Here is a 12971-nt window from a genome sequence, read left to right as displayed (position 1 = left end):
CTATAGACATCCTGGGTCTATAGTGAGCCCATTTCACTCCTACCTCCTTTTAAATAGAGGAGGGACCGCCTAGAACCCTGGAAGCCAGACACCCCCCAAAAAGCTGGGGGCTGGCCCAGTTATGCAGATTCTCTGATATGCCCTGATGCATATTTTGTGGGGAATTTGCTGTTATACTCTAATAAGTAATTATAATTTGCTTCACCTAAGGTTGTTCATTTTATACACTGACTCCATTTGTGTAGTTATGAAGCATCCACTGGTGAATTTAAGTTGAGTGAGCAGTGTCTTTAAAGGCCAATAAAATGTTGTATTCCACATTCCACTACATACTATGGGGTTGTCATGTGATTGGAAGTTGGTGTGGTGACCTCATCTGGCCTTTCTCTTTGTGTATGGAGGTCATTGTTTGATGATTGTTATATATTGTTGAATCGATCTAAAATGTTCTGTTCAGTAACAGTGTTCATGCAACTTATGTCCCTACTGATGAATTAAATTGTGTGTTTTAAAAGTGTTGAGTGTAGGCATCACGTGACCTTATCTGACAGACAACTATTCCACACTGATGACATTCCAACTCTGGTGACAAAGGAAATAAATTGTTCTGCCTTTCTCTCTAGTTTCTGTTTAAGCATGAGATGTATCATGTTGTGTATACATTAAATACCAGGTTATTCTTTATGCTCAATGTGCCTTTAGAAGTTCCAAAACAATGAGTTAAAACACGTTAAAAAGTATTTAAATAACAAAGAACATCTTCCAATGGAAGGAAAAGTTGCTTGGAATACCAAGGAGAGTATGTTGGATAAGAGTTAGTCTGACATCCTTATACTATAATGGCATTGCCTTGAGGGAATGGATCTTCAAAGAACTCCTTGGAAAGAGACATAAGACTAGATAAGACCTAATCTAAATATCTGTAGTGTCACCATTGCTTCAAAAGCATTTAGCTATACCCTAATCTGGCACATTTTTAGAAAAAATATATTACATAATACTTTGGTCCTATGAATTAATTTCAATATTTCTGTTGTCATCAACATGTGATTGTTGATCAGTGCTGCCATGCTGACTTCTGACAATACCCATGCTCAGAGTTAAAGCCAGATCTCCACTTGCAGGATTTCAAGACTATTTCCTAGGCATAGGCATATTGTCATGATCTAGTATCAACTCATACAAGATGTTTTCTTTTCTGCTTTATAGTAAACAAGTGTTAGTTCTAGAGTCTGATAGCTCTTTTAGTTGTGGATGCATTGAGGCAGGAGAAAATGTGGACAGTGACAACCAGTGAAGTCTTCGTTCGGTCACACTGACCACAGTAAAATGAATTAGGGGGTGAAGAGAGGCACACCTTACTTTTGGTGGTATATCAACATATCTGGTCATAATCATTTATTTGCTGTTAGAGAACATGTTTATGTGAATGAATATAGGACTTGCCCATCTGCATGTCAACTAGTTGCCTGTTGAAGCTGAAGCAACTTCCTGCAAGAAAAAGTTCTGTCACAAAAGAAATCAAAAGGTTCATCATCATTTCATCTCCTTAACAAAGACCAGTCCCAGTATTCGGGTCAAAGACCAGTGCCAGTACTCTGGTCAAAGACCAGTCCCAGTACTCAGGTCAAAGGTCACGGTCAGTCATGGCTCTCAGAGTTCCTTAAGCCCTAAAGAGTTACACGTTTCAGTAACGTAAGGTTCTCTTTTGTCTTCAAGACGTAGTGCACAACGCTGAAGCAGATGACTTGATACGTCTTGATTTCTCAGCTGAGCTCACTCAGCATGCCCACTTTCTCCGGCCAGGGGGTCATGGTTTACCACCTAGGCATTTTGTCTGCACCTGAAGAGCGATGACCATCTGAATCCCGTGTCAGTGAGCAGCCCTGACCTGTACCCTGGCTGTCAGTGCGCTGCAGGCTGGGACAGGCCCGGTGTACGCTGGCTGAGGTGTGCGCTCCAGCTGTGTGAGGGGTGACAGAGCATTTTGGCCCCAACCTGGAGGCACAAAACAATCAGGGGCCAAGCTGACACCCTGGAATGCTCTGATAAGTAATGGCACTCTGCTACACTTTCACCAATTAGAGAGGGGCACAGAGAGGATTACATTGAATGTGAGTGTATGAATATATAAATGAAACTTTTTCAGACCAAGGACCACTTAACCAATACAAAAAAAAAATCACGGAAAAGCTAAAAAAAAAAAAAAACAGTAGACTTACTTTAACAGTATATTAAACAATAGACCTACTCACGGAACCACCTTGTTTATTGTCTTTGCACCTTGCTTATTGTGTCAGAGGATTCATATGAATTTTGGCGTAGCTTACATAGGTGGTGTTGCAGAACTCTTTGGAATTACATAAAAGTTGGTTCAATATTGCAAACAACTCATCTATATTATATTTTTACCACGTCTGCTCGCGGACCACTTGGGATAGCTTGCGGACCACCAGTGGTCCCCGGACCACACTTCGAGCCTAGACAAGTGCCACCCAGTGTTATGCAGAACTTTTAACACCAAAAGGTTAAGTTTTTGTAGCTTTAACTCTAAATAATGGCACTCTAGCAATTGGAGAGGGTATTATGAAGTATTATGCTTATTAAGAACAGCACAGCACTCCAGACAAGACAAATGGCATACAATTTTGCCTTATTGTAGCCACCAATAAATGAGGTACCTTTGCCCTACTAATAAATGGTGAGTTTACAGTTTCACATTGAGTATGTTAAACTATTACTATATGTTACATTTGACATATTTTCAGCTGTCACTATTCATTAAGATGTACAAAACTCCAAGTCCCAGCAACAGAGTTGAGCCATACACAGACAAGTCTTGAAAGTTCTGAACTTCATATTTTCCAGAGTTTGAGTTTGAGTTCGGGTACAACATTCTATTGTAGAGGTCTACCCAGTGATCCTCTGATAGAATGTTGTTATCATCAGGAGGATTGGAGAATGACTTGGGTTCAGAAAAAAGTGAAGGCTCCTCCAAATGTAACTCGTCAAAATAACATCATCCAATCTGCAATACCATGACCTACAATTCTTTCTGTGATGTTTAAGCTTTCCAGTCACCTCAAGAGGGTGGACGTTTCCAAAACAAATTAAACATTTCCGAAATATATGTATCATTTTAAACCTTTGTCAGCATCATATTATGATGTCTGGGTCTGTCCCAAAGGCAAATGGATAGATTATTGTCTGTCTAGATCAAAAGATCCACTTCCTTGGGTACAGCAACGAAAACTATAATTTTCTAGTAATGCATATCTGCAAGAACACCTCAAGTGGTTTGAGGCACCTCTTCAGTGAGGTATCTGGTTAACACACGTGGTTAGTGGAATGTTAACTACCCAAATACATTTGCATGCATGCTCTGACACAGGTTGGCTTCAATAAACAAGACTGGCCTCATGACACAATTTGTAATGAAAGGCTATAAAATTATTTTGACTGACTGGCAGTCACTCATAAAAAGTACATTTGTTGATTGATGACAGATCTGGTCCAAAGTGTGTTCAAATAAATGGTTAAATAAGTCATTTTTAACAAGCGTTTCAGAAATCATCTGAAAGTTTGTTATGCCAGTAGCATTTCAGTAACATATCTTTCACATGAATGGTGGAAATGGTTTCTTTTGTAATTATATTAAATGAGATTTAAAGGAATAATAATTCATACAAACTCTGTTCAGAAATAATTAGCACATGTTTTAATGAACAGTGTTACTGGTCTTAATATAAGGCATTATATATATAAAAAAAAACTGTTTATAGATCATGACGGGCTTAATCCACAAAAGATTTTGTAGAATGTGTCAGCATCAGAGCCAGCTACTACTTTATTTGGTTTATACTGCAGTGCCCTCATGTGGACAAACACCGTCAGGCTCTTCAAATAACCAGGATGTTACACTGATTCACTTTTATTTTAGGAATACTAATATGTCCAAAGAAAACATCATATTGTGCTCTTTCTCACAAAGAATAAAACATAATGTTGTAAAATCATATACGCCTACTTGTACATTTAGTAATAAATTGTAAATTGTACTTTTACTGGACAAAGTAAAGCACAATTAGGCTAATATGATTAACAGTCTAAGGTCTTATGAGATGCAAATGTATGCACTGTTGAAAATGTATTGTAATCAGAAACTTTGAAACTTTAAGTTGAAGAATCAACAGTAGCATGGCTCTTGTACTCATCATGTTTTTTGTTGTTGTTTAAATACACATATTACTTCTTTAGCCAGTGAAAACACAATAAGACTTTAAAAGGACAACATACTACAAGCACAAACATTATTACTCCGGAAAATAGAGAGATTAGTACAACTGCATACAAATAGAAGTTTCAACAAGATGACTCCGTTACAAGATTGATGATTAATTTGGTCTGGGAATGACTTAAGTACACTTTAAGTATACAAATTCACTTTCAAATATGCTTTGTCTGTGTATGTTTACTGCCTGTGCCATAACTCTTGTCAATAGGGCTGGAAAACTATTTAAGACAGTGAGAACTGTGGACCTGTAACAGCTCTGTGTCATTACAAGCACTGTTATAGTCCCCTATTAAAATCCTATGATGCCATAGTCTTTACCTGCTTTGTTTTAAAACATTCCTAAGCCTTTATAACCTTGTGAAATTTATTATGGGGTTTTGGAACATACTAATTACAACTTGTCTGCCAGAATAAAAGCGATGAAGTGACTAAACCAATCATGGTTTGAAAAACCTCAGCCTAATGTAATTATTTGCAATAAAAAGATGAAGATATACAATGCCGATTTTAATGGGAAAACAAAGGAACATACTGATGTATAATGTTGATGAGTGATGGGATGGAGCCCTCAACCAATCACATGGCGTAGCTTGGCATTTAGCTCCCTCTCCTTTGCAAGTAGATCAAAGCTGTGCTTTTTATACGCTTCAAAATCCTGGGAAGAGGATTTCACATGTTTAAATGGGTAAAGACACAATGCTCAGAAATGGTGGTAAAATATAAAAAATACAGTGTTATAGTTGCCATTCATTTTTTGTTTTTCCATCAACAGACCTTCTTGATATCGCCATATGCCTTCTCAGCAGCGTCAAGGGCAAGCTGAAGTTCCTTCACTTTCAGATTTGCATTTACTGACGACACTTCTGTCGCAAACCTACAGAGTCACAGGACAATCCACATGTATGTCCAGTAATGGTAACAGTAGCGTTGCACAAAATACACCTTATGAATCTACTTCATACCGGTCTTCTGCCGCAATCCTGGCATTTTCAGCTTGCAAACATTTTTTTTCCAGCTCCAGTATCTCAACTTGTCTGTTCTGCAATCAACAAAGGCATCATAAGTTGATAAAGATAACAAACTGTAGATTGCATGTATTTTTTTTTTAACATATCAGTTTGCCTCTGTCAAAGATTTTGCCCATAGCAGATTACCTGTATAATGTTTCCTCTCTGCATGGACAAATCCAAAAGCTCTTCTTTCTCCTTAGTTAAAGCTTCAATTTTCTTCTGCACTTTAACTTCATGTAAGTTGTTACTGTCTTGTGAAAGTTTCAATCTAAGGTCCAGTTCTGGAAATAGACCAAAACAATTCTAAGCATGAAACTCATAACATGAGCATATGTATTAGTAAAAAGTAAAAATGTAAAAAGTCACCTGCACACATGTCAACTGCATTCTTCAATTGATCTTGAGTGTCCTGTAATTCATGTTGCAAAACTGCTTCCTTGGTCTGATGTTGATTCATAAGTTCCTTTAACTTCCCTTGGAACACAGCTGTTTTTTCCCTGTTTACACAAAGAAGAGTACTTGAAAAATAACAATTGTCATATCATTAGAAATATATACATGAAATTAAATAGCCTTGCCTACTCACTGGTATTCGGCCTCTAATCGCATGTGTTGCTGAGCAAGATCCTTTAATTCCTTGGTTAATGACAAAATTATTAACTCTTTCTCTTGCAGTTCTTTACAAAACAGCGTTTCGTTTTCCTCCCGAAGACGTTTGTTTTCTTCGGTTAACACAGCATTCTGTCGTTTGTACTCGTCTTTAAATTTGATCAGTTCTTGGTGGTTTGCGGCCAGGTGCATGAACCTCTGCTCTAGCAGCGAAGACCGCTTCTTTTCATTGTCAAGTTCAGCTTGTACGGCACCACGTAAGGTCTCAAGTTCAGCGTTGATTTTGTCTAAAGCTTGACACCGGAGCAGCATCTCATCAGCTCTTTGTTTCAAGATGCAAATCAAATTGGATTGCTCGTCTATTCTTGATCGCAGCATGCCTGTTTCTGCTCGATCCTCTTGGGACAAACTGCGGAGTTTTTCCAATGCCTTGTACACATCATCCATGTCCTATAAATATTTCAAGACAGAATGTTTATTCACTAAAATAACATTTTAAAAAGAGATCAGTGGTTATAATTTAATCAACACGACATAACCGCTATGATTACTTGGAGTAAGAGGCTAAAGCAACAGCTGATGTAACAACCATATTAACCCATATTAAATCATGTCTAATTCATATGATATTGATAGCTCAGCGAACTATTGTTGTCATTTAGAATGACATTCACTGTCATTAGCCAGATGGCTAGTCTGTTTGCCACCTGACGGCTTGAACATTAGCCATGATTGCTATGGTAGTTAGATATACCGAGCCTCGACATTCAGGGTGATGTTGACGAGGATTTTGCAAGATTATTTGGTAACGTTATTTCTAACTTACCTGCTTTGTGTCCGTGATCATTATCTTGAGGTCTTTTGGGTGTTTCTGGGGCGATGCCATTGTGCGTACCGTCTTTGCAAGGAGGAAGAAAATGAGAGGGAAATCAGTGTGCAGTACTGATATTATCCAAGTGGGAGCTGTCACAAAGTTTCCCTGGTTGCCACTGGTAACAAGCATGCACACGAGCGATACCCCGCCCTTATGTCTGCTACATGATATTTTCCTTTCAAAGACCGCCGAAGCTTGAATGCATATTAGGCTACAGTGTCTTGTTTTAGGAAATAACACTCCCTATCATACCGTTTTTTTTGCAGAGCGAATAATAATGCGTTTGGTGTGTTCTGTCACTTTAATGTTTGCTTTATTAGTCTTGGAATGCTGGCCTTAATCAGATTTGAGACTGATTAGGCTAATATTGTGCCTAATGAATTGTGCCCCATATTTTGTTGGCCCTTGCCCATCGGTGTACTTGATATCGATTTGGTCTCACACTTGTATGGCCGCGAGATGGCGCAATTGTGCTTCAATTAATATCACAATCAACGCTTGTCTATTTCAACGTGACTTGGTGCGCGTTTACAGAGACTGTCTTCATCTACGCATGCTTGTTGGTGTGGCACAGTATTTTCCATGTCAGTAATAGCCTTAAATAAAACAGTCTTTAATTAACATGTACTATGGCCAGCTATAAAACAAGATAGCCTATGATAACACTGATTCATGGTTTAGCCTAATCCTGGAAAATTCTGCAAATGCAGGTGTAGACGGCCGAACTATACATTTTGGATCGTAGTTGAAATCTGTTATTGCCCATTATATTACAGGAAATTCCTAATGTTGCCATTTTAATTCTCAAGTTGTATGGCTCACGCCTTGTTAGGTAACTGTGCATTTATAGTCGATCATACTTTATTCAACAAATTAACCAAATGGGCTACCATGCCCAACATGTTACCTAACAAGTGACACAACTTTTTCACCTCTACATTTAACATTTAACAGACCTCAGTCCAATTTAAATTCAAGTTGACCTGTAGCTGTTTTTTTTTTTTGTACCACAGGCCTATAGCATAACATGCTGATGGCTAAATACACGCACTCAATTTAGGAAAACATAACTCTGACGGGACAGCCCACTGGTGCTGGTCGCTGACTTGCTCTTGGTCAGTGGATTTATGCAGATTCCTGGGCGCCACGGTTAAAGGATTTGATCCAGTGGGCCGGAGTGGGGGAGCGTCATGTCTAAGCTGAATCCGCCCTTTTTCATCAGCTAGGGACAAGTGAGAGAGAGGCAAGCAACAGCATCCTAGTCCCAAGTGCACCTCCATCTGCCCGGCTTCACGAGGAGCTGGCCAGACCAGCGGGGACCGTGCATCAGAATGTGGAGAGCACTGCTCGCCAAACTTGTAGTTGTACTTTTTTTATGTTCACTTTCAAGTCACGCACAAGGTAAGTCTTAATTTGTTTAGTAGGCCTACCTTTTGATTGAGATTTTATTTTATTTTGATTGCTTGTAACACAGACAAAACATTGTGCCATTAACAATGGAAATGCGAATTTTTAACCTTGCGAGTCTTTTGCCTTCTTACCGCGTGAGATGAAGGCAAACACACTAACGTTGAATCCGTTAGCAAATCTGACTTGAGGTTTTTCTATGTGGTAATGTCAACCAGCTAACGGACTCATTTTGCTCATTTTTTATTGTGTAATTGTGGCAAAATGATAAGGTTGTGTAATTGTTTAGAAATATTTCTTTAAGTTTCTTTAGCCAGTTTGGACATTTTATGTAGACCTGCGTAGTCAATTAGCTAACATAACACTTTACATGGCTAGGTCCAGCCACTGCGTCAGTATGGATCCGGCTAATTTAGTTGGGCTTCACTTAATTGGTGTCGCAAACGGAAAAACACATCTAGTCGAGGCACCTAACACAAATGTCGCATGCTTCAATATTGCGAATGTTATTTAGCGTAACGATCACCAGATACAACTGAGAAATGTTATTTAATCTTGAACACAAAGCCTCCCCTCAGACAGATTTGAAGTTCTCTTGAGGAACTTTTGCCTGAGCTTTGCCGTTGCTAGGTAACAGAGGCGAGCATGTGACCAGCAGACAATCTTCGGATTCTGAGCTACTGGTAGAAATCTCGGTTTGTACAACTGCGCTTCAATACCCAAGCAAGCCTGCTGAAATGATGATATCCTATTGGTTGTGTACATCATTTCAAGCTTCGATACAAAACAAACGTGTTTATTTGACATTCTCAGGCTACACTGCGGGTGCAAATAGAGGTTGTGTTGCTAGACCTAGCGAGCTTCTCAAATTGTAATCTGCTTTCTTTTTGCTCAACCCTTAGTATGTAAGCTCCTTAGTGTGAATCAAGCAACTAATTACGCTGCAGCTGCCGCTGAAAGCCACTATTACTGCCCTAGGAACAAATGTTTCTAACGAGTAGGTTTCAACACTTTTTCAACCGTTTGCATGCATTTTACCAAGGAGGGGTTTGTGACATTTGTAGCTGATTCTGATAAACTGTCAGATGATCAGCCCAATAGGCAGTACAAAGAATCATGTCATCATGACAGAGAAAAATGACCAGTAACAATTGCCACTCTGTTTAGCATCTCAGAGTAAATAATTTCCTCTTCTTATGATAAGTGTATTTTGTTTGACTTTATAGTCTTAAGTGTAAAATGTCAGATTTTCGTCACAGAAAAAAGTAGCCAAAGATGCATTTTCTGAGGGCTTGTATGCCTGAATGTATAGGCCTAGTTTCAGAGTGCCGCCCCTGGAAAGAACTGAAGTCTATATGTTTGGCTGTGTGTGTGTCGGACCTGAGCGAAGTGGTACTTGTTGATCTCCTCAGAAATGTGAGCCAGTTGGAATGGTTGATTTAATCCAGATTTATTCAGCATGTGTTTGAGAGGAAATGACCAAAAGAGCCTTGATGCAGGAGGACAGGTTACTTTCTCTAATCCACTGAGCCTCATTTCCTCAGGATTCTCCGCAGTCCTGAGAGAGGAGAGTGGGCTCCCCTCCGCCGCCCCACACCAGGTTTAAGGGAGGCACTGAACCTCAACTTGTTGATATTTAATGTGTGATCGAATACCGCACACACTGTGTCTGAAAACACACTCTAGGCCTTAAGAATGCCTGTGTTGGCACTATTTTGTGATTGTAAATTAGACACTGTGTCACTGGTCGTTAATATGTAATAAATTACAAGCCATGGAACTGCTTACGCTGCTGAACTGTCCTTAAATGATCTGTAATCTCTGTAATGGTTTGCTGACGATCCCAAACAAATTTGCTGATTTTTGGTGTTTGGAGCATGTTTTCTGGACTAAGATTGTGACAAATTGCAATCATTAGCTCCTAACACTACATATGAGTAACTTGCCCTGAAGTTAGCCCTTTGTATATTTAGGGCATCCAGTGATACTGCGTAGCCCAGAAAACTTATTGCCGAAACTGAACCCGGATTGTCAGGTAAATGTGTTAGTTCAGTGACCCCAGAGAGGATACTTCAAGCATTTAGACTAGACTTAGTTCTCCTTCATCTCTTCAGGAGAAGCAGGTGTAAGATGTCTGATGGTGTAGGCCTAGCCCACACGTCGAGCAGGTGGCAGTGGACCTCTTATTAGGGTACTGTTGCAAGGACTAAGTATCTAGTCAGGGTGTCACTTGTATGGAGGTATTGTTGGAATTGTTGGAACTCATTGACTGTTGACCTCTTCATTAGCGATGAAAGAACAGGAATCATACCGTCAACAACTGTCACTCCTCCAATTAAAATGTAAAAGTGGACTACGTATTGCTAAAATGTATGAAACAGGGTCACTTTAAATGGTGTTGATTACTTGTTTCAAGTATATTTCAGTCAGGGCAGCATCACAAAGGTTTCCCATAACTGATGGGGGAAAAAAACCTTGCTTTCCTACACGTGCTTCTAAAACCTCACACCATCCTTTCCGGTGTAAATCCTTGAGCAACAGTAGCGCAGTATTAGAAATAGGAACAGAAGTTAACGCAGTTGGCAGAAATGAGGTCTCCTAATCCTCTCACTGTAAACAGCACCCTTAGCATTGGTATTAGCCTTCTCTGTCATGCAGACAAAGGCATAAAATGCCTCAGCTGTGTTGTCTTTGGTATGCAGACTGCAGTAGTAAAACCTGCAGAGTGGCTGGACAACCACATTGTAGCCTAACAACGGTCTGTTAGTACCAATCTGTAGGTTTGGTGTTTTTATTTTGTTACATCTATGAAATTAATGAAATAAAATACTTTAGTAAAAGACTCTTACTCAGACTGCTTGAGGAAAAAACAATGGTAGCATTCTGAGCAAGGAGAATGGCTTTAATCGGAGAGGCCTGGGTGTACATCGTTCTATATTTCCCTCCATTCTACTGTTTCTCCACCAGTGCCAAACTTTTCAGTCAGTCTGCGGCTCTTTCTCTGTTTTGTCTGTGAGCTGGAAGAGCCAAAGTCAGTTGTTCAGCAATTGACTGCATTCTGTTGCATTGATTTCCATGTGAAACGGCCCCACAGCACTTTTCCATGACAGCGTGGACGGGTCCAGCGCTCCACGCTGCCAGACGTTTTTTCTTCTTCTTCTTCTGTGCAAGGGGTGCACCACAACAAGGCGGTATTGATGAAAGCGGGAGTACCTCTCCCTGGGCCTCCACGTGATTTGAAAAGAGATGTTGCAGATTGTGTGTCTGTGTGTGCACTTGTGTGTGTGCATGTGTGTGTGTGTGTGTGTGTGTACACACTTGTCTTGTTTCAGAAGTGGAATGAAGAAGTGTGGGTTATTTGTGCTGCACTTTTGTTTGTTGGAGGAAGCTGTACTGTATTCTACGTTTTGCCATCCATCTCCATAGGGCCTTTGGTGTGCTGGCACCTCCAGTTATGAGGTTGCTGCCCCAGTGGCTTGTCCATTGTGCTATTGTGGTTTCACAGTGGGGACCGAGGCTTTGGGAGACTTCATTCTAATGAAAATTCCACCACTACTCCTCTTTGTGTGGCAGTGGTAGGGCGTCCTTATCTTTCTTCACAGACAGTTTTTTTCCGGAGGCTCTTGCCTGCTGAGGGTTTAAGTTGGCTAATTAGAAAAGACATGGTCGGAGAGGAGAGGAGAGGGAAAAAGCACTAAAATTAGACTAAACATGACCAAACAAAGGGTCTAACTAAATAAGAGGCACAAACTCCTTCTCTGGGGGGACAAGAGGAATAGCCTTTATTTGCATAATACTGGCCACTCTCCACACAATGGCTAATGAAACCATCTCTGTAGCTAGCATTGTTGTTATTCATTTTTAAACCAAGCAGGATTCCATCAAATGTTTTAAAACACTACTACTAACTAACTAATGGGCCATGGCTCTGGTTAGTAGGCCTACAATGAGCACGAGCATGATAAAATAAAGTTTTGCTAGAATGAATAAAAACTAAATTAGGAATTCCTTAGATGTCGAAAGAAAATCATCATGATTTTCATGATGCACTCACACCACCCATCCACATCAACAGCATCTAACCAGAGCTGTCAAGCTCAACATGTCAGACACCACAACAGTGTTTTCAAACCAAAAACCACCACCCTTTGATGGTGCTTCCACCCTAAAGTTGGAAGTGTGTTCTTAATGCTGTTTTTCTTGTTTTCTACCAAGGTCATTCTTTGACTGGTGTAGGAGAACCTGTTTGAATTCTTCAAAGCAATCCCATGCAGCTCACACAAATCCATTTCATAGCATACCTTAATAGTAATTTTGCCTATGCTGAAAGGTCTTGAGTCTTTTCCAAGGGCAGGTAAAAACATGGTTATAATAAAACAAGGACTGCTGACATGTTGTGCTGAGAATCTAAAGGTATGGGAGAACAAGATCAATGGATTAAAATAATGATCAAAGTGCTGAATTTATGTCAGCAAACAAGCAGCCGACAACAACAAAAAAAAAAACCCTGGGAAGCAATCTTACACTTCTCAGATGACTGAGTAAATGGTTAAGTTTGCACAGTGCTGTGCAGGAGTAGCTTAACACAAGATAGTACTGTTTAAAAAGCTCACTTCAGAGCTCCTGTCACCTTTCCCAGAACCGATACTGTCAGGAAACAGTGGCTTTATTTGAAGGTCTCAGCAGATTAGTTTCCATTTGGCAAAGGTTGGTTAAAGCTGTTAACCTAATGTATAGGCTGACAGCGATTATAAATATGGTCCATGTTACATGAAAG

The 12971-nt window shown here is 39.9% G+C and overlaps 2 protein-coding genes across 7 annotated transcripts in view; one reads left to right on the top strand and one right to left on the bottom strand.

The window, feature by feature from the left end:
* Positions 1–4786: 4786 nt before the first annotated feature.
* Positions 4787–6895, bottom strand: zgc:172182 (coiled-coil domain-containing protein 89). Its single transcript, XM_042065212.1, has 7 exons — positions 6740–6895; positions 5891–6363; positions 5671–5801; positions 5449–5585; positions 5257–5333; positions 5069–5168; positions 4787–4949 (listed from the first exon to the last, which is right to left on the bottom strand). The coding sequence occupies exons 1-7, from the start codon at positions 6797–6799 to the stop codon at positions 4863–4865; spliced, it is 1065 nt and encodes a 354-aa protein (XP_041921146.1). The 5' UTR covers positions 6800–6895; the 3' UTR covers positions 4787–4862.
* Positions 6704–12971, top strand: part of lrp2a (low density lipoprotein receptor-related protein 2a) — a 65537-nt gene continuing 59269 nt past the window's right edge. For 3 of the 6 annotated variants that reach the window (XM_042065151.1, XM_042065144.1, XM_042065161.1), the window contains exon 1: positions 8010–8188. In XM_042065151.1, coding sequence (XP_041921085.1) covers positions 8119–8188 — 70 coding nt within the window. In that variant the 5' untranslated portion in view covers positions 8010–8118. Of the gene's footprint in view, positions 6719–7996; positions 8189–12971 lie in introns of those variants that run through there. The other 3 variants (XM_042065179.1, XM_042065135.1, XM_042065171.1) reach the window with 2 other exon arrangements.

This window comes from Alosa sapidissima, chromosome 2 (genome assembly GCF_018492685.1).
Source record: "Alosa sapidissima isolate fAloSap1 chromosome 2, fAloSap1.pri, whole genome shotgun sequence".
Lineage (NCBI taxonomy): Eukaryota > Metazoa > Chordata > Actinopteri > Clupeiformes > Clupeidae > Alosa > Alosa sapidissima.
This window is presented reverse-complemented; position numbering and strand designations above follow the sequence as displayed.